The following is a 22,733-nucleotide window of genomic DNA, read 5'->3' as shown; positions in this document are numbered from 1 at the left end:
CTATGCAGCCTGAATGGAGAATGTTTTAGGTCTGAACAGGTCACTAGGGATACGAATGTATTGCCGGATGCAGTCAATGCGGTTGGACGGTAAGATGAAATGACTCAATATCGCCATCTGCCGAACTTTGGGCTTGAAGTTAAGAGTTTAGTTGAACATCTGAGTTACTTCTTGCAGTAATTATCCTGCAGATGGTGCTGATGTGATGCACTACTGCTGTGTTGACAGGATATCTCTGATCTATCTATATGCGGAAATCCAATTAGCATAATACAAAAAAAAACATAAAAATCTGTCAGTTTAAGCTAGAGATATCTGTTTTTTTGCATTGGATGCGTCTCAATCCACCACATCCGCCTATGTTGCAATTCCGCATCTGCGATGAAAGGTGACAGAGCTAGAGCGGTGTTTGTCAGATCATGAGACATCCCGAAAATCGGTCTTCTCACAAAATCGTCTGTAGTCCGAACGGTTTGGCCTAGAAAACTATTAGGACTCCTCTATGGGAAGATGAGACTCTCACGAACACGATGGTGTTCTCAAGTGTCTTGGGACTCTGAAGTCGGTACAGGCGATCTGCCAACTTCTGTCTGTAGCGTCCGAACAGTTTGGGCTACACACTAATATGCCAGGACATAAAGAGAAAGATCAGTGCTGTAACAAATATATTTTTATGTGAAACACTTTGCAAGTCGTGTGAGTGTAAGCTAAAGCCTACTGAAGACCCTGGAAGATCATTAGCATCATGTGGAAAGCAGTCCAGAGTATCAAATTCACAATATCAACATGCTCCAGCTTGTTGTGCACTGCTCACCGCTTGACTAACCTACTCCCGATATATTTTTGATTGACAAAACAACATCCACACCCAGCAAACCTGTCCTTAATCCTCGGTTATAAGGGTATGTGTTCAAGTGCATACTGAGATGACAAATTCCTTCAAGTTTATATCTTGCAAAACGTCGATCCCTCTCATATGAAAAATTACAAATGAAAAACTGTCCTCTCTATGGACAGCTTTCATGTTTTACATAGACTTCCTTGACGGAGAAGTTTAGAAGAACTCTTACAGAAATTGGACCTCACAAAGCAAGGTGTTGAACATGTATCAGCTCAAGCTTGTGACCCTTATTTGATAGTTTTTCTAACTCCAATGTAACCTACTTCCTGCTTACACTTCCTGCTTACACATCCAATCCACAAGTCTCTTGTTAATTAGGTCCCCAGCCCCCTATGTAGTTACTGTATCTATTATTGCCAAACCACAAGGAAGTAAGATAATAAGATAATAAGGTAACTTATGCACCAATGGCAAAGCACAATCTCAAAAGAAAAAGGAGGATAAAACTTAATTCATAATCCCTTCATAATTCTGGAGATAACACTGCCAACAGTTAACAAGCCAAGAAATGTCAGGGTTTGTAAACGTGCAACGTGATACTTCAGGGAGTGTGCCTCTGGACAACAGAAATAAAATTCTAGGTACTGATATGATCTCTCCTTTTTTTATGGAGGAAAACTAAACCAACAAAAGACTGCTCCATTTCTAGCATACCTTAATCTGTTCAGCAATGCCCTTTATCTGTGTTCATATGAGAGCAAACGTAACGTTTTGTCTAATGCAGATAATTTTCACGATGCCCTATAGCTGTTAACTGTCTTTTACTTTTAGATTGTGTATATTATGTGGATTGTTGTGAATTGTTAGATATTACTGCACTGTTGGAGCTAGAAACACAAGCATTTCGCTACACCCGCAATAACATCTGCTAAACATGTGTATGTGACCAATAAAATTTGATTTGATTTTGATTTGTTTTTCACATATTACTCTGGAAAAATCTGAATGCTTTTCCTCTCAATATCCCCTACACACACACTCACACACACACACACACACACATACACACACACAAAAACATAAAATAGGCAAGTACCAAATTGGGTGGGGAGGGAGAGGGGAGAGAAAGAGAGAGAGAGAGAGAGAGAGAGAGAGAGAGAGAGAGAGAGAGGAGGTGTGTGGCTCCTCCTTACTCTGTGTGCACTCTCTTCCTCTCGCTTTTTAGTGTGTTCCTCATTTACTCACTCAGAAAAGGTTGAGAGAGGGGACCAGAGGGTCTCTCAGCAAGAGAAGGGTTTAAAAGGGGATCGTTTGAACAAGAGAGTGACTGTGTAAACAAAGGGAACTGGGTGGGGGTTGTGTTCTTTGGGACTCTTTATCACTTTTCTTCAACACACCGCTCCTGCAGCACTAAAGGACTCCTGGATGGAGAGGGAGCAGGGAGAGGTAAAGGCAGATCGCCTGGAGCGCCCAGACCAACTCTCTGACTCAGAGAGAGAGATGATCAAAGACACCTGGGCCAAAGTCTACCAGAACTGCGATGATGTCGGGGTGGCCATTCTCATCAGGTAAACTTTACCTATACTCTCTTTCCCTTGTTTCTTGCCTATAACATCTTGAAATTGTCGGTCTAAAGACACTAATAAACTTGCCTAGGTGCACACATTTCCTTTTGGGGAGTTGTGGAGGGCTGGTGACAGAAGAGCTGTAACTTACTGAATGCTAACTCTTTCAACACAGCACACACATTTTGTTCTTGCTGTGTGAGTTTGCTTCTCCTTATTTATTACATTGCCAACATGGCTCCTTATCTGTCTGCTAAATGGCATATTATTATTATTATTATTATTATCTTGCACAATGGTTGTTTCTACCTAATCGTGTTGCAATAGTTGATTGTAATAAATAACGATGTTCTTGCAACCTAGATTACAATCTCTCCATGACCCTAGCATGATCCCCACTACAGGTGATGGGAACTGAAAGTTATTTTAACAAAGTGTGAAGATTGTAACATGACAATTGACTTGACCTGCGCGCTCTCAGTCTGTTAGAGAGGGCGCCATCCCTCATCTCTGAGCTATTGCATCTGAAATTGGCTCCCTTCCTATCCATATTCCTATCAGTTGGCAGAAGCAGAGGGAAAAGTGTGAAGCTCAATCCATCTTGCTGCTTATTCCAAGCTGACATATTTGGCTCTGCAGGTGCTCCCTCCCTGAGGGCAGATCATGTTTCACATATCTGCAGACCAGGGATCTCTGACCTAACTCATTGAACCCTCACAGGGATGTCTCTGTCTAATCCCTCATTGAGCCCCATGAAGATGAGTGATCAGGGCCACTCCCTCCATTCATCATTACATAGTGGACAGGAGGTTATTATACTGTATCAAACCATTCAAAGGCAGATAGTTTTGGGTATACTACCGTACATGACTTACTGTATACTTACTGTCTATATATTACAGCAGACAAGCAGTAGCTAACCTCTGTGACCATTTGTGATGAGCAAGGCCTTTGGAGTGGTGAGGTTTGCACCATGAGACAGCACTGCCCCTCACAAGTAAATAACTATGTACCAAAATAGTTTTCATCTATATTTTTCGTAGCCGTCTATTTACCACCACAAACCGATGCTGGCACTAAGACCGCACTCAACGAGCTGTATAGGGCCATAAGCAAACAAGAAAATGCTCATCCAAAGGCTCCTAGTGGCTGGTGATTTTGATGCAGGAAAACTGAAATCCGTCTTACCTAATTTCTACCAGCAATTCTAGATCACCTTTACCCCACACACAGAAACACATACAAAGCTCTCCCTCGCCATCCATTTGACAAATCTGAGTATAACTCTATCCTCCTGATTCCTGTTTACAAGCAAAAACTCAAACAGGAAGTACTAGTGACACGCTCAATACGGAAGTGGTCCAAAGAAGCAGATTCTAATCTACAGGACTGTTTCGCTAGCACAGACTGGAATATGTTCCGGGACTCATCCGATGGCATTGAGGAGTTTACCACATCAGTCTCTGGGTTACAGGCAACATGCGGACTGAGCTAAAGGCTACAGCTGCCGATTACAGGACTAAGATCGAATCCTACTACACTGGCTCTGATGCTCGTCAGATGTGGCAGGGCTTGCAAACTATCACGGATTACAAAGGGAAACCCAGCCGCGAACTGCCCAGTGACGCAAGCCCATCAGACGAGCTAAATGCATTCTATGCTCGCTTCAAGGCAAGCAACACTGAACCATGCGTGAGAGCACCAGCGGTTCCAGATGACTGTGTGATCACGCTCTCCGTAGCCGATGTGAGTAAGAACTTTAAACAGGTTAACATTCACAAGGCCGCAAGACGGATTACCAGGACGCATACTCAGAGCAAGCTCTGACCAGCTGGCAAGTGTCTTCACTGACATTTTCAACCTCTCCCTGAACCAGTCTGTAATACCTACATGTGTCAAGCAGACCACCATAGTCGCTGTGCACAAGAATGCCAAGGTAACCTGTGTAAATGACTATCGCCCCGTAGCACTCACATCTGTAGCCATGAAATGCTTTGAAAGGCTGGTCATGGCTCACAACAACACCATCATCCCAGACACCCTGGACCCACTCCAATTCGCATACCTCCCCAACAGATCCACAGATGACGCAATCTCTATTGCACTCCACACTGCCCTTTCCCACTTGGATAAAAGGAACACCTACGTTAGAATGCTGTTAATTTACTATAGCTCAGTATTCAACACCATAGTGCCCTCCAAGCTCATCACTAAGCTATGGACCCTGGGACTGAACACCTCCCTCTTCAACTGGATCTGGGACATCCCCAGGTGGTGAGGGTAGGCAACAACACATCCGCCACACTGGCTCTCAACACGGGGACCCTCACGGGTGCATGCTTAGTCCCCTCCTGTACTCCCTGTTCACCCATGACTGCGTGGCCGTGCACGACTCCAACACCATCATTAAGTTTGCGACAACACGACGGTGGTAGGCCTGATCACCGACGACGATGAGACAGCCTATAGGGAGGAGGTCAGAGACCTGGCAGTGTGGTGCCAGGACAACAACCTCTCCCTCAACGTCAGCAAGACAAAGGAGCTGATAGTGGACTACAGGAAACGGTGGGCAGAGCACACCCCCATTCACATCAACAGGGCTGTAGTGGAGCAGGTCGAGAGCTTCGAGTATCTCTGTGTCCACATCACTAAGGATCTATCGTGGTCCAAACATACAAACACAGTCGTGAAAGGGCACAGCAACGCCACTTCCCGCTCAGGAGGCTGAAAAGAATTGGCATAGGCCCTCAGATTCTCAAAAAGTTCTACAACTGCACCATTGAGAAAATATTGACTGGCTGCACACCACTTGTTATGGCAACTGCTTGGCATCCGACCACAAGGCACTACAGAGGGTAGTGCGGACAGCCAAGTACATCACTGGGGCCGAGCTCCCTGCCATCCAGGACCTCTATACCAGGCTGTGTCAAAGGAAGGCCCAAGAAATTGTCAAAGACTCCAGCCACCGAAGTCATAGAATGTTCTCTCTGCTACCGCACGGCAAGTGGTACCAATGCACCAAGTCTGGAACCAGCAGGACCCTGAACAGCTTGTACACCAAGCCATAAGACTGCTAAATAGTTAGCTAAATAGTTAACCAAATAGCTACCCGGACTATCTGCATAGACCCATTTTGCACAAAAAAAAAATTTGTCATCACATACGCTGCTGCTACTGTTTACTATCACTTTACTGTCACTTTATTCCTAGTTAAATGTACATATCTACCTCAATTACCTCATATCCCTGCACATCGACTTGGTACTGGTACACCTTCTATATAGCTAAGTAAATGTGAATTATTATGTGGATTATAATGGAAATTGTTGTAGGGATTTATACAATTTTTCATAAGGGAAAATGAAGTATGAAATTTCAAAGTGGAAATTACAAACTTCAGAACCTCAAATACACTACAATTAAAAAATGTCCTGCATTGCAGTAAAGTTCTCCTGGACCAGGGTGATCAAATTAAGATCTTACACCTGTAGGAGTTGAAAGAAAGGTTGACAAAGGATATCATATGAAGATAAATGCTCTGTCACAGACTGATGTGTGTCAGTGTCTTAGTGCAATGTTGCAATTTAGATGTGTCAAAGATCAGAGTACTGTACCAGCTTTGAAAACTGTAGAATACCTATAACTAAACCACCCCTTCAGACACAGTACAGATGTAGTAGGATCTTAATTGTATCATCCTGTTGCAGGATAGCTCTCCTGCAATGCAGGAAATGTAAAACTTGTAGTGTGTATTTGAGGTTAAAAAGGCTTCTGAAGTTTGTAATTTCCACTTTGAAATTTTAGACTTTATTTTCCTTTACGAAAAATGTATTAAACCCTACAAAAATGTTAATTAATTATCATCCACATAATAATTCACATTTCCTGTTTCTGCAGGATTATTTTCCTGCTGTAAGAAACTGGTTCAAATGAAGATCCTACATCTGTACCATTTGAACAAAACAAAAACATTTTCAGTATACTTTGGAAGTTTCTAAATTTACTCCTGGAAACAATATGATAACCTAAATTATATGGTATTATACCTGAAGGCAAATTCGCACTGCGTGACCTAAGAATGTCCCTTTTTCTAGGACTTCAGGGCGTCTCTTAAACACAGGTCTTATGACAGCTTGATTAGATTTCCTCTTCTTCCCTCCATTCACATCCTCTACAGTCTGTAGATCCTCAGCCAGGAATCCCAAGAATGATGGGTAATCGATAGAGCCAAGTTAAATTATCCACTTGACTCCGAAAGAGCAGTTCCTATATTTTCAGTACAGTTAACTCCGTAGTCTATCCCAGCCTCTGTCTGCTTCCCTTCTGTTTTGATGTTAAGAACATGATTATCAAAAGGACATAATCTTGGTCATAAATTGCAATGCTTTCATTTCATGCAATACTTGAATACCGGTACTTAAAACATCTTAAGCCTCAAATTGCTCTGAGGCATTCCAAATGCCCGTAGTATTTTATGGTGACATGGAGCACTTACTGGGAGCAAACTTTAGCTGTTAAGGGGTCTTTGAATCATTGGAATCTTTGGAGATTTGAAGGCATGTTCAGGTATAATCTCAAACCTCAACTTCTCTCTCTCTCTGTCAGTTTAATACTAAAAGCTATGCTTGGTTCATTTAGTCCTTTGTCTCCCGAGTGGCGCAGTGGTCTAAGGCACTGCATCGCAGTGCTAGCTGTGCCACTAGAGATCCTGGTTTGAATCCAGGCTCTGTCGTAGCCGGCCGCGACCGGGAGACCCATGGGGCGGCGCACAATTGGCCCAGCGTCGTCTAGGGGAGGGAATGGCCGGCAGGGATGTAGCTCAGTTGGTAGAGCATGGCGTTTGCAACGCCAGGGTTGTGGGTTCGATTCCCATGGGGGGCCAGTATGAGAAAAAAATAATGTATGGACTCACTAACTGTAAGTCGCTCTGGATAAGAGCGTCTGCTAAATGACTAAAATGTAAATGTAAATAACTAAAATATCCAATGCAAAATACCAATAGCTCTCTGAAAAGTATTGTATCGGTGATGCATCTCATTGTAACAAAATCCAGGGTATCCATAGGTATTTGCATTTATCAAATACCTATTCAATTTCCACTCAGGGCAAGTATGTAACTTTCATAATAACCATGAAACTATCTCAGAAATGAGCCCTATCCCAGAGTAGGATCAACAGGCTGAGGATATAAAACACTAATGAGGCTATTTATATGCAGCCACCACAGGTCATGGGAGAGATTAAACACCACTGTCTTAACTACTTATGAGTGAAACAGACGATCTGGCTTTACAATTGAATGTCATTGAATTAGCACATGCATAGACCCTCCACTTTAAGCAGAAGAGAATGAGACACCCCCTCCTCTGTCTTCCTTGTCTGATTCCTCCCAACACTTGATTTCACAGGTGAAGATAGTGGAAGCCATGTGCTTTAATCAAAACACAATGCCTTCCCCATAGGGCATCCCTTTTCTGTTATGGGTTTTAAAAGGATAGAGGTATGGGACATCTGGAACAGATACACACAGACAGCTGTATTGTATCTGTCCCGGTCACTGGAGGCTGTAGCTTATTGCTCAATACTACTCTCTTTCACAATGTGGTCTCTGGTGGTCAAACCAGTTTATTCCACAAAGAAAACCTATATCATCATTGGAGGTATTCTGTTTTTAAATTATATAGAATTAGATGGGTGGTAAGTAAGGTCTTATTCTAATACATTGTTTGGGTGTTTACCAGAGCTGATAGGAATACACAAATACTGTAGCACACCAATGTTGAACATGAGTGTGGGTGTAGGTGCATCCGTCCAAACCAACCATATGGTATATCCCTATGATGTAGAGCTAATTGTCTCCAACCTCGACTGTAACACAGTGAGAGGGAAGCAGCAGATGAAGTCACTGCTGCCTGAGTACACACAGCCATTCTGACCGTTTATTTCAGTGTGTAATTACACGAGCAACCAACTAACCATCTCAAGCTCATTAGCGCACTTCACTGTTGGTCCGCTCATACGGCCAGACATGGAGATGATGACAGTGTGAGGGAACATGTTGTTGTAACCTCTCCAGTTAACTGATAATAAAGAGTGATTCATTTAATATTGACTTCAGGTGTCCCTGCTGTTGAATTTCCACCACAGCAGCTTTGTGAGTTTTAGGGGAGCGCTGTGCAGCTTGTATCCAGTCACTGTCAGGCACTGAGACCAGACATCGGGGACCACATTGGAAACAAGTGGAATCGCTATACCGTGTTATCGCCTGGGTTGTACTCAGTGGATCTTTTTCCAAATAAATTAATCACCGGGACCAACAGATCTCCTAGACTCAGGAGAACATAGCAGTAGCCACTGATATGCCAGGATGTACACAGACCTGATGACAGGCTGGGTGTCATACTGAATGGATTCTTACCAATGCCTTGCTCTACATTGTGGTACATTATATAATTGTGCTATTTATTATTATTTTTATTTATTTTTTACATCACTCTGTTTGTTTTTGCTAACTGACCAACATTTCTTCTGCCTTATCAGCTGGAAGAAATGTACAGTTGAAGTCGGAAGTTTACATACACTTAGGTTGGAGTCATTAAAACTTGTTTTTCAACCACTCCACAAATTTCTTGTTAACAAACTATAGTTTTGGCAAGTCGGTTAGGACATCTACTTTGTGCATGACACAAGTAATTTTTCCAGCAATTGTTTACAGACAGATTATTTCACTTATAATTGTCACGATCGTTGATGAACGGGTCAGACCAAGGCGCAGCGTGATATGCATACATGTTTATTTGACTATTAAACACAACGACAAAACAAGAAACGAAACGTGAAGTCCAAGGTACACAAACAACATACCTAACACGGAACAAGATCCCACAACCCACTAGTGCCAATAGGCTGCCTAAGTATGGTCCCCAATCAGAGACAACGAGCTACAGCTGCCTCTGATTGGGAACCACACCGGCCAACATAGAAATACACATAATAGAACACCAACATAGAAATACCCAACATAGAACATACACACCCTGACTCAACATTTAAGCGTCCCCTGCGTCAGGGCGTGACAATAATTCACTGTATCACAATTCCAGTGGGTCAGAAGTGCACATACACTAAGTTGACTGTGCCTTTAAGCAGCTTGGAAAATTCCAGAAAATGATGTCATGGCTTTAGAAGCTCCTGATAGGCTAATTGACATCATTTGAGTCAATTGGAGGTGTACCTGTGGATGTATTTCAAGGCTTACCTTCAAACTCAGTGCCTCTTTGCTTGACATCATGGAAAAATCAAAATAAATCAGCCAAGACCTCAGAAAAAAAGATGGGAGACCTCCACAAGTCTGGTTCATCCTTTGGAGCAATTTCCAAATGCCTGAAGGTACCACATTCATCTGTACAAACAATAGTACGCAAGTATAAACACCATGGGACCACGCAGCTGTCATACCGCTCAGGAAGGAGATGCGTTCTGTCTCCTAGAGATTAACGTACTTTGGTGCAGAAAGTGCAAATCAATCCCAGAACAACAGCAAAGGACCTTGTGAAGATGCTGGAGGAAACAGGTACAAAGGTATCTATATCCACAGTAAAACGAGTTCTATATCGACATAACCTGAAAGGCCGCTCAGCAAGGAAGAAGCCACTGCTCCAAAACCGCCATAAAAAAGCTAGACTACGGTTTGCAACTGCACATGGGGACAAAGATCGTACTTTTTGGAGAAATGTCCTCTGGTCTGATGAAACAAAAATAGAACTGTTTGGCCATAATGACCATCGTTATGTTTGGAGGAAAAAGGAGGAGCTTGCAAGCCTAAGAACACCATCCCAACCGTGAAGCACGGGGGTGGCAGCATCATGCTGTGGGGGTGCTTTGCTGCAGGAGGGACTGGTGCACTTCACAAAATAGATGGCATCATGAGGAAGGAAAATTATGTGGATATATTGAAGCAACATCTCAAGACATCAGTCAGGAAGTTAAAGCTTGGTCGCAAATGGGTCTTCAAAATGGACAATGACCCTAAGCATACTTCCAATGTTGTGGCAAAATGGCTTAAGGACAACAAAGTCAAGGTATTGGAGTGGCCATCACAAAGCCCTGACCTCAATCCTATAGAACATTTGTGGGCAGAACTGAAAAAGCATGTGCGAGCAAGGAGGCCTACAAACCTGACTCAGTTACACCAGCTCTGTCAGGAGGAATGGGCCAAAATTCACCCAACTTATTGTGGGAAGCTTGTGGAAGGCTACCTGAAACGTTTGACCCAAGTTAAACAATTTAAAGGCAATGCTACCAAATATTAACTGAGAGTATGTAAACTTCTGACCCACTGGGAATGTGATGAAAGAAATAAAAGCTGAAATAAATCATTCTCTACAATTATTCTGACATTTCACATTTTAAAAATAAAGTGGTGATCCTAACTGACCTAAGACAGGTTATTGTTACTAGGATTAAATGTCAGGAATTGTGAAAAACTGAGTTTAAATGTATTTGGTTAAGGTGTATGTTTTTACAAACACAGTTATATTGTATTTGAATAGCACATGCTTGTGCTCAGGCCATGGTTGAGTAAATGAAGCATAACCTGTACAGAACCTGGAAAGTGGTTAAACATTGAAAGGGCAGTCATGCTCTGCATCTGTCTCAACACGCTCCAATTATGTTTACTTATAATATCTCACTGGGCCAAGTAATGCACCTGGAGTTGAGGGATAGCTAGCCAGCTCTGGTGGAGGGCTGAAGGGCAATGAGATTAGGTGAGTAGCTGTTCAAACTCTGGTCTCCCACACTCCTCCTCTCCTCTACAGGCTCTTTGTGAACTTCCCCTCCTCCAAGCAGTACTTCAGCCAGTTCCAACAGGTGGAGGACCCTGAGGAGCTGGAGAGGAGTGCCCAGCTCAGGAAGCACGCACGCAGGGTGATGAACGCCATCAACACCCTGGTGGAGAACCTCCATGACGGGGACAAGTTGGTGTCTGTGCTGAAGCTGGTGGGCAAGGCCCATGCACTCAGACACAAGGTGGAGCCTGTCTACTTCAAGGTGAGGAAGAACCGGGCAACATGTTTTCACATAACTAGCCACCATTATCCACAGGCACACCAAAGCAAATGTATCACTCATTCCATTTCCCTCTTTCTCTTCCCCAGATCCTGAGTGGGGTGATTCTGGAGGTGCTGGGTGAAGACTTTCCAGATTACATCACTCCAGAGGTGGCAGGGGCATGGACCAAACTGCTGGATGCCGTCTACTGGCACGTGACAGGCGTGTATGAGGAAGTGGGTTGGGCCTCCAGTTCTGCTGTGTGAACCATCTGTCTGTCTGGGTCAAAGTGACCGTCAGTGACTACTGTGGACTCCCGGAGACCGACTGCTACTGGGCCTTGGCTTAGGAGTAGGACAATCTACGTCTGACCATTCAAGGGAAGAAATCTATCTTTCCAGAGCTCATAGAATCTTCCTATGTATCATCATGGCTCCCTCCCTGTATCTTTCCCATGCCACATTGTGGGGTGTGTTCTTCTGATGGACTCTCTTGTGAACGATGGGGTGGTGGTTTGTGCTGACTTTGGTTGGAATGTGTGTGAATGGGTATATGTTTATCTGCATTTATGTTTGAGGTAGAGCATAAGCGCTACTCAGACTAATAGAATCTTGGATGTTTCTTCAGTTACATTACCAAGAGATTATGTTGAAGATTGAGGATTGGCAGATATAAGAACTGTATGTAATTTCATAGAGACAGTCTTCAAGTACACTCCCCTACACATATTTTTATCTTTACACCAAAAACATACATACAGGGGAGTGTATGTCTTCTGCTAATCACTCACTTGTTAACCTGGGTTGTGCCTTTCTTTATCCCTAACACTGGCATCAAGGCCTTTGTTCATTTCATGTGATGCTTTGCTGGTGTTTCCTGTACAGTATATTGTACTTCAGAATCAGATCCACTTCACTCTCTCTCACCTCTGACTGATACAAAATGAGAAATAACTTGTGAGGTGTGGTGTCCTCATTTAAGCAATGTAAATGTTTCTTATCAATCCCTGTATCTGTATAATAACATATTAAACCAAAACAATTATGATATCTATAATGGACGTCATGATCCTATTCATCCCATGCTCCTATTACATGCATATTATTCTTAATCACTTGTTTTTCACTGTGAAGTATTTGCACTCTCTTTCATCCTGCTGTGGCCTACTCCCTGTGAGTCAGCAGTCCTGAGGATAGGTGGATTAGCAGGAGGCCTAAAGGTATTTATACATGTCACGAGACCCTCAGAGAGAGCGTTGCTCAGTTCTGAATCCAGCCACCTCTCCCTGCACATCATTGATTGTTGTGGGAACACAAGGGCACATGTTGCCTTTCATTCCAGCATCAACAAAGACTTGTGTACCATATGTGCTCTCCCATACCAACCTATATAGATATCATTACACAATAGAAGGTGCTGTAACAATACATTAGTATAATGAGTCTGGATTACGCAATAACTTCTATGAAGGTGCAATAGAACTGGTAGTGATATGTTATTTACATATATGCCGAATCTGATACTGAAAACAATGACATGAACTTGAACACACACAAACATTAAGACAGCTATGCTTTGTCCCCAAAGTGAAGGCTTTCCTTATATAATCTAGGTTTTTGTTACATAAATGATTTTACACAAGATCAAGTTCAAGTAAGTTCAAGAATTCTAGTAGCCTACAAGTGCATGCATTCTTTGTTTAATATAGGCTACACACCCTGCGCTGTCAAAGCACTGAGACATTACACAATAAAGACAAAACACTAATTGTGACTCTAAGCATGAGAGTGTGCTACTACAGCAAAATCAAGGTCCATGACAGCCCTGCAGTGCTAGTTCGACCCACACCACATGAATGGCCACAGCACATAGTGCCCCTGTAAAGCTACACTGGTGGCGATGGAGGGTTAAATGGTTGAGCTCAGACCACAAACACTAAGTTAATCCCACAGGCTAATCTTGCCACTAGCTAGAGAGCCACAGGAATTGTCTGATTGTTACCACACTCATTCTACTCTCCCTCAATGAGAGCAATGGTCCCAGTGTTCTAACCCAGCAGCAGCCCCAAGACGGGATACATGTGATAGGACTATGTGCACCACTACGATGGTCCTCACCACTATTGCTGTCATCCTATACAGAAAGTTCTCAAACCGAGTCGAACCGTAAGTACTCTTGTTTTTACTCTTTCTCTTGCTCTGGTCACGTTCACTTCTTGAGGGAAAAGTTAGTTGATAATACACAGAGCCACATGTATCTGGTCACATGTACAGGTAAGGTTGATATACAGATTTTGTGAAATGTATCTTGGTTGGTTCAATACTTAGATTTTTGGTTGCTTTGAACTTACCTCTTACATCACAGTGTTATGTCACACAGTGCATCAGAACTGTTAACGCTAGTGTATTTTGATACTGCCATGGAATTCTCTCATGGGATTTGTGTACTGTTTGTAAGTGTTCTCATGCCCTTCATAGAAAACTACAGCAAATGTCTCAATAGCACTGAATGTTCATTATTTGAACAGATATCTAATTACTAAACTCTGTCTCAAATGGACAGAATACAACCTAAAGATGGCAGACCAATCAAACATGAAATCAAACATTGATCAACGTGTGATTACTCCAAGGGGCAATCATCTAAATGCTATATCAATTCTGCTATATCATTCAACTATCCTGGAAGTCATGGCTTGTCTTCCTCAAATAATACAAAATCTTGATCTAACATCAAGTGGAAAGTTTCCAGGTTAGTGCTGCGGCTGCAACCTGGACTCAGGGGTAGACGTAACATAGTAAACAAAAATCTGGGACACACATTAGTATGACATGTTACATTTGCTATGGTATGTATTAATTTGTGGATGCTAAGTAGTTGCAAAATAGCTAAAAAGTAGTAAGTAGTTGCAAAGTTGTTAATTAGCTAAAATGCTAATTTGAGTGTCCCGGACAGAGTGACTATATATTAACAAAATTGCATCTAATGTAGGGATGAATAAAGAGAAATGCATCTGAGCTCTTGAGTAGAGGGCTACTAATTGACTCAAAGTGCAATCCTCTCAGCCCCCCTGGCCATGCATGACCACTCACACGGCAACAGCACATCATGTCATGTGGCTGCAGCAACATATCAAGCTCAGAAGCATGGACACATCTTCATTATTTGATCATATCAAATTAGGCTTCATTGTGACTATATATTAACAAGTTTTATCAGTATTACTGACAAGTCAAGGGTTGTAATGAAGCTGCAATATATGCTAACATCAACAACACTGGATTTGTTACGAATTCCAATTTGTTGTGGCTAATGTTAGCTAGGTGGCTAACCTAATGTTAGCTAGGTGGCTAACGTTAACTAGGCTAGGGGTTAAGGTTAGGGGTTAAGGGTTAAGGTTAGGGTTAAGGTTATTGTTAGGGTTAAGGTTAGGGTTAATCTTAGGGTTAGGAGTTAGGTTAAAGGATTAAGGTTAAGGTTAGCTAACATGCTAAGTAGTTGCAAAGTAGCTAAAAATTAGTAAGTAGTTGCAAATTAGCTAAAATGCTAAAGTTATCCATGATGAGATTCAAACACGCAACCTTTGGGTTGCTAGACGTTCGCATTATACAGCCCTCCTTTCGGGTTTTTTCAGTAGCCTTCTGTATTATATAACCAACCCAAACATAACATACAGTATCATACTAATTTGAGTGTCCCGGACAGAGTGACTGTATATTAACAAATTGCATCAGTCTTACTGGCAAGTCAAGGATTGTAATGAAGCTTCAATATGTGCTAACATCAACAACACTGGATTGATGAATGTCCCTCAACTCCCATTTCAGGCACAATGTTGATGATGCCAATGAGAAAGAGGTGCCCTACACGAAGAGCAATGGAGTGGACCCTAAGAAATGACAACCCTCACAGCATATGTAGCTCTAGTCTACAGTCTACATGGTACATAAAAGTCAAATAACAAGTAGCCTACAGAACTGAATGCTGTCTGATATTTCAAGATGTGGAGAGGAATGCAAGAGGAGGAGAGGAAGCGAGAGGGAGGGAAAATGGAACATGTGGCAGAAGCAGAGATGCTTTCAAGTACTCACCGCTACGCTGCTCCCACTAAATGATTTAGTGGGAGAACAACAATCCATCAGCTCTGTGGAAGGTTATTATAAATGCATTACCTCCCCAAGCCTACCAGTTCAATGGAGTCATGCAGGGCCTCATAAATATGGGACAATAAAGGGACACACAAAAAAGACTCAGGATGAATGAAATAGGCTTTATTGTATTAGTGTGAACTTTCACTCTAACTGTGCGTAGACGCTCTCAGATCTGAGGTGGGTCTTTTCAAATGAAGAGACGTGAGTTTATTCATTTATTCATAGCATGATATCTCCCTAAATGATTAATGTCCCCCCGCATGTCAGCTTTTATGCACCGTCTTTTCTCTCTTTTCTTCTAGACATGAACTGAAGACAGGTCTTCACCTTGATGGCTACACATCTGGTGAGTTCTCTCAGTGGCTGCATCCTATGTCTCAAACTAAAACACCAGAAATGGAAAAGTACTACTGAATTACTACTCATCACTACTACCCGAGAACTACACAAAACCTGCTGGTTTAACTACTTGATTGCTATTGAGATGTGTAGTAAACCAGTAGTGATATTTGTAGTAATTTAAGTAGTAATGAGCGATACATTGGGACGTTTCACTACTGGTGAACACTACATATTTCCTATTCAAGTCACCACATAATTCTCCCTTGATGACTACTGTGTAACTACTGAGCTTTTGGGTATCTACTACTTAAAACCTACACATACTGACACAATTCCTACATTTTCACTATTGAATTACTATGTAATGCCTACACATTACTGCTGTTTGCCTACTCAATCCCTATTGAATAACTACTGCCATTTGTGTGTGAAGTGTTATGTCACTACTGATCACTACTGAATTGCTCCTGATCCTTTTTCATTTCCTACATAAACCATTTTGAATTACTATTGAAAACGGACACATTTACTACTGTTAAAAATCACTATTGACATCTTCTTGTTTGATCTTGTTTGACTACTGTGTCACTACTAGATGAGTGCACATGTTATTTCCTCAAGTTTCTAACTGAAGTTATGTAATCAAACAAAAGATAATAAGCTTATACATATATATTATTGCATTTTAAATTTAATTACATATTAATTTACATATTTACACTTTTGTTAATTCCTTTGAGGCCTTGTCTTCATTCAGCTTTGACTTAACTATCTTCAGATCCTCTTTTTTGTTGCTGCCACATTTCTCCGCCATATAAACTTTTAGAAAATAAAGACAAGCACAAGAGACAACCAAATATAAGCCATTATCAATCATTTGCTAACAGAGGTTATTTAAGACAACACAGAAATACATTTAATAAACAATGTTAATCTTACCAACAAAGGCCTCCAGTCTTCTTATGTCAAGGGCCTCCTTGGCAACAGGTCAAAAGAGATTAGTAGAATGGGTAAGTATACCAATATGAACATACTGTACATTTGCATACAAACACACATACTTATTAGCTAGCATGACGAAAACAGAGGCTACATAGCTACATTCCAATGGGGCTAGCAAACAACTAGGCTAAACACAAGACCGTTTTGGCTAGCAATCTTGTTGATGTGGTAAAAAGTTATATAAACGGCTAAACAACAACATGAAACTATTCATAAAACATAAACTAAAGTTAAACTTACAGATGGTGCCAGCATAAGGGCTATGAAAGACAGGATGACGAAGGATGGAAGATGATTACATTCGGGATTGTCAAAAACAGTAGCTAGCCAACAACAACCAACTACTTAATAATAAACATAATATGCCATTTAGCAGACGCTTTTATCCAAAGCGACTTACAGTCATGCGTGCATACATTTTTTGTGTATGGGTGGTCCCAGGGATCGAACCCACTACCTTGGCGTTACAAGCGCCGTGCTCTACCAGCTGAGCTACAGAGGACCACAAACCACTTCCTGTTTTGCCTTGATCTGCGGTTGTGAAAAGCCGGTGTAATCTGGCAGTAGTTTTGAAATTACTTATTTCCTACCAACATCAATCAGTAAAAACTCTACCTGATTAGTATTGAAAAGCATGTGTAGTAAAGCTGTAGAATTTTGACTACTTATTTACTACCTGCATCATGTAGTAAAAAGCTCTACCTGATTACTACTGTAAACAGTACTGTTTTCCTACTGAACACTACAAAACTCTACTTGTGTATCTTGAGTAGTGCATAAACTACACATTCACTACACAATCCCTACAAGTCTCTACATAGTCACTACTGCACGAATAGGTTTTGTGTAATAATTCAGTAGTACCTTTTCATGAGGGCTACTATACCACTGCTGAATGACGCCTCTTGCTAACATGTTAACTCCTATGCATTGGGTATTTTTCCAGTGTAGTTGGACAGGTCAAATATCCTATAACCTAAACCCCAAAATGGATATGCTACAGACGACAGCAGCAGCTTCATCTCAGTCATCTGGTATTGATGCAGCTGGCACCATTATCTCTCCAGTGTTCAGAGACTGCACAGCGCCATGAAAGGCATCCGGAATTAATAACAGGCCAGGGCAGTCCAGCTCAACAAGGCCCTTTTTTATCACATCTTCAATCCTCCATCTGTCCTGCAGATCCCTCTAATGTTATTTCAGCAGAGGACAGTCCCAGGAGGCTTCCCTCCTCATGCTTGAGGCAGGAGAATTCAATTTCTGGGAATGAAACCTCAACAAATCACATCTTGGTGCAGCTGAATCTACAGTACAACATCTTGGTTTATTGTGTGTTTCTTGTTTTGTAGAGTTGGACGTTTCCTTAAGGCTTAAAGTAGGCCTATGGTCAATGTAAAACTAGTGGAAAGTGTTTCCGTGCCTCAACAAACAGCCACAATTATTTATTTGATTGTCATTTTTGGTCTTTGAGCAAATAAGGCTATACAGATTTGTGTCCATTGAGTAAATTATAATGGCTTTTAAAGAAGAGGCAGAACTTTAAAATGATGCACTTTAAATGGTAGGCTGTTTTTGGTCATGTTTTTGGTGACCTAAATCTTGTTTTTGACTGAAACAAGGTGCTATTGATAAGCAATATGTTTAAAATCAATCGCTTCAACCCATAAATATTTTACCAAATGTCAGAGAACATAAATGTCTTGTAGTGAAGATGTGTGTGCCATGGCTACTCAATCTAAAGAGCAATGGAAAGAGGCATCTGTTTTGTACCTCTCTGTCACTCCTCTCCAATCACAATGCATTGTTGTGTGATGAAAGAAAGTCTGCAAGTGAATCACCTCTTCCCCTACACCTGTAGCATCCTGTTGGTCCCATTGAAGGAGCAACAGTCAGAAAGAGGTGTGTTACTAGTCTGCCTATGTTCAAAACACAGCTCCAACTTTACTTGACATTTTTAAAAGCAGCTAGGTGTCACCTTAGTAAATGTCTGCCTTGAGTCAGAGCCTGGTGATGATGGTGGTTACTGGTAGGACGGTTTGTTACAGAATCGACATTCCTCTGACATGTCATCTTACAACCTGCTTCTTCTCTCTAAAGCAAAAATGATGTCTGTTCTTTGCTCTCCCCACCTGATAAAAAAAAAATATAGGAAAAAATGTATTTAGTTTGTACATATTTTGATGGCCTTGGTTGTAATTTTCCCTTGTTGTAGGCTACCTACTCCCAAATGTTGCATTGTATGTACTGTATGATGACCATTACTGCATTACCACCCTTCAACATGTAACATACACAGTCTGAGATATTAAATCTGTTCATGTTTATGTTTTTTTAATCACTCCAAACAAGAAGCATTTAGCAGATACCTCAGGAAGACATCACCTGACCTCATAAGGATTAAACAGTGATCATTCCACTCCACAGTATGAATCCACAAACGTGAGCAGGTAAATATAGCTCTGCTGCTGACACAACAGCCTTGTGTCATTTACTTCCAATCTCACCAGCCATCAACATGACAGTGGTTACTATCAAATCATTAGACTGGCAAATGACCCCACAAATTGATTGAAGGACCTTAAAAAAGGTCCATAAAGAAGTCAAACGAAAACACCTGTGGTGTTACAGGCAACACAATATTATCTTTGCTAATAACACTAGTTTCATGACAAGAACAAGATGTTCCTGAATAAATAGTTTGCAAATGCAGACTTTGGGACAGGGTATAGAAGACTTTCATTACCTCTGATCTCCCCACCTCCCTCAAAACTACAAAGGGATGGCAATACCCACTAGAGATAAATGGACCAGTTGCTGTTACAACAACCATGAACAACCAAAAAAATGTGAAGTGGTGGTTAGAGGTCCCTCCATCTTCTACAAGCCTCCTCAGAGTAAGGCCTGGAGTGGAGACATCTGAAAGGTCCTTTGAGTCCTGGGGGAGTGGTGGCGGGGGGGAGAAACATGGTGCTTGTTGGTAGGGCTGTTACTGTCCCACTGGACACACACTGGTTGAATCAATTCTGGCATCAATGCAAATGCAATTGAAAATCAAATCAAAACACTTCATGAGAGCCCTGGCATTCAGAGTTTCAGCTGAATATATTGTGTTCATGTAAGCCCATGTTGTACAACATTTCTACAGGCTACGCTATGAAAACAGAGTTTTGATGGTCTTTATTAAAAAGAGGAGGATCCCATAAGCTTTCTATAGGCTAGGCTTACTACACTGAACAAAAATACAAACGCAACATGTAAAGTGTTGGTCCCATGTTTCATGAGCTGAAATAAAAGATCCCAGAAATGATCCATATGCACAAAAAGCTCTCAAATGTTGTGCACAAATGTGTTTACATCCCTGTTAGTGAGCATTTCTCCATTGCCAAGATAATCCATCCATCTGACAGGTGTGGCATATCAAGAAGCTGATTAACCTCTACGGGATCGGTGTCCTGTATTCGGGACGGTTGAGCTAACGTGCGCTAATGTGATTAGCATGACTGTTGTAAGTAACAGCAAACTTTCCAGGACATAGACATGTCTTATATGGGCAGAAAGCTTACATTCTTGTTAATCTAACTGCCCTGTCCAATATACAGTAGCTATTACAGTGACAAAATACCATGCTATTGTTTGAGGAGAGTCCACAGCAACAAAAAACTTATCACGGCAACTGGTTTGATACATTCACCTCTGAAGGTAAATAATGTACTTACATTCAGTAATCTTGCTCTGATTTGTCATCCTAAGGGTCCCAGAGATAAAATGTAGCATAGTTTTGTTTGATAAAACCCATTTTTATATTCAAATGTAGGAACTGGGTTCTACAGTTTGAACCACTGCTATCTCTGGCTCCACACCCACCCCGCACAGCCATCTAGATGTGTGAAAGTTAGTGTATAAGCTAATGATCCATCATGTATGACATTCCTGGGAGTGTGTAAACTTACATTTTGTATTACCATATCATTTTTGCATGTTCTCTATAGTTAAGTACTTGAAAATGTATCAATTGACCAATTTGGCACATTTGGGCAGACTTAATACAAAATAGTCCAGTATTGCTTCACTGGAGCAATCTGAAACTTTGCACACACACTGCTGCCATCTAGTGGCCAAAATCTAAATTGCTTCTAAACTGCAATATTATATCATGGCCTTTCTCTTGCATTTCAAAGATGATGGAACAAAACAAAAAAAAACGCATGTTTTTTGTTTGTATTATCTTTTACCAGATCGAATGTGTTATATTCTCCTACATTAATTTCACATTTCCACAAACTTCAAAGTGTTTCCTTTCAAATGTATCAAGAATATGCATATCCTTGCTTCAGGTCCTGAGATACAGGCAGTTAGATTTGGGTATGTCATTTTAGGCGAAAATTGAATAAAAGGGTCCAATCCTTAAGAGGTTTTGCAGGATTGTGCAATTGGCATACAAACAGCAGGAATGTCCACCAGAGCTCTTGCCAGAGAATGTAATGTTCATTTCTCTACCATAATCCGCCTCCAACTTCATTTTAGAGAATTTTGCAGTACCTCCAACCGGCCTCACACCCACAGACCATGTGTATGGTGTTGTGTGGGCAAGCGGTTTGCCGATGTCAACGTTGTGAACAGAGTGCCCCATGGTGGCACTCTGTTGGGGTTATGGTATGGGCAGGCATAAGCTACAGACAATGAACACAATTGCATTTTATTGATGGCAATTTGATACTGTACCGTGATGAGAACCTGAGGCCCATTATCGTGCCATTCATCCACCACCATCACCTCATGTTTCAGCATGATAATGCACGGCCCCATGTCGCAAGGATCTGTACACAATTCCTGGAAGCTGAAAATGTCCCAGTTCCTCCATGGCCTGCATACTCACCTGACATGTCACCCATTGAGCTTGTTTGGGATGCTCTGGATCAACGTGTACGACAGCGTGTTCCAGTTCCCGCCAATATCCAGCAACTTCGCACAGCCATTGAAGAGGAGTGGGACAACATTCCACAGGCCACAATCAACAGCATGATCAACTCTATGCAAAGGAGATGTGTCGCACTGCATGAGGCAAATGGTGGTCACACCAGATACTGACTGGTTTTCTGATCCACGCCTCTACCTTTTTTATAAAGGTATTTCTGACCAACAGATGCATATCTGTATTCCCAGTCATGTGAAATCCATAGATTAGGGCCTAATGAATTTATTTCAATTGACTGATTTCCTCATTAACTGTAACTCAGTAAAATCTTTGACATTGTTGCATGTGGCATTTATATTTGTGTTCAAAATACTTCACCAGAGAGCATGACTTAGCCACACAGGATTATTAACTTGTTAAAAAAAATAGCTATGGATAGTTTCAAATCACAAGTGTGTAAGCCTATGCTTATTTGGGAATCCCGGAATTTGGCATCATGAACGGCAATATGTCTAGCTGATTGAGTTGCATCTGTCAGTGAAAAGCATCTAAAATATGAGTGAAGATAATGTGTCTTGAGTATAATTTAAAATGTTGCAACAAGAAGGAGGGGAGGGGTGTGTGGAGAAGACATGTCTCTCTCCAGAATGCATGCACAGCTCTCCAGAATGCGCTCAGTGGTCTCCTAACAATTCTTGTGCATTCTTTGTTTCATTATGTGAATTGTTTGCCCTTTGATTGTTTCTGTCACGACTTCCTCCGAAGCTGCCTCCTCTCCTGGTTCGGGCAGGCTTCGGCGTTCGTAGTCACCGGCCTTCTAGCCACTGCCTCTCCTCATCTCATCATTCCATTTGTTTTGTCTTGTT

The 22,733-nt window shown here is 41.6% G+C and overlaps 1 protein-coding gene and 1 long non-coding RNA gene across 3 annotated transcripts; both read left to right on the top strand.

Annotated features, from left to right (window-relative positions):
- Positions 1-2,070: 2,070 nt before the first annotated feature.
- Positions 2,071-12,513, top strand: LOC121550443 (cytoglobin-2). Its single transcript, XM_041862704.2, has 3 exons — positions 2,071-2,409; positions 11,226-11,457; positions 11,565-12,513. Exons 1-3 carry the CDS (start codon positions 2,267-2,269, stop codon positions 11,721-11,723), a joined length of 534 nt encoding a protein of 177 aa, XP_041718638.1. The 5' UTR covers positions 2,071-2,266; the 3' UTR covers positions 11,724-12,513.
- Positions 12,514-13,437: 924 nt separating this feature from the next.
- LOC121551015 lies at positions 13,438-19,241 on the top strand. Of its 2 annotated transcripts, none has more exons than XR_005997012.1 (4): positions 13,438-13,622; positions 15,285-15,399; positions 15,911-15,954; positions 17,899-19,241. It is a non-coding gene; the product is annotated as an uncharacterized LOC121551015 (long non-coding RNA). The 2 variants fall into 2 exon arrangements; XR_005997011.1 differs by having other exon boundaries at positions 15,285-15,610.
- The last annotated feature ends 3,492 nt before the right edge of the window (positions 19,242-22,733 follow it).

The sequence above is a fragment of the Coregonus clupeaformis genome, unplaced genomic scaffold (assembly GCF_020615455.1).
Source record: "Coregonus clupeaformis isolate EN_2021a unplaced genomic scaffold, ASM2061545v1 scaf0100, whole genome shotgun sequence".
Taxonomy (NCBI): Eukaryota; Metazoa; Chordata; class Actinopteri; order Salmoniformes; family Salmonidae; genus Coregonus; species Coregonus clupeaformis.
Note: the sequence above shows the minus strand (reverse complement) of the source record. Positions and strands in the feature narration are given on the sequence as shown.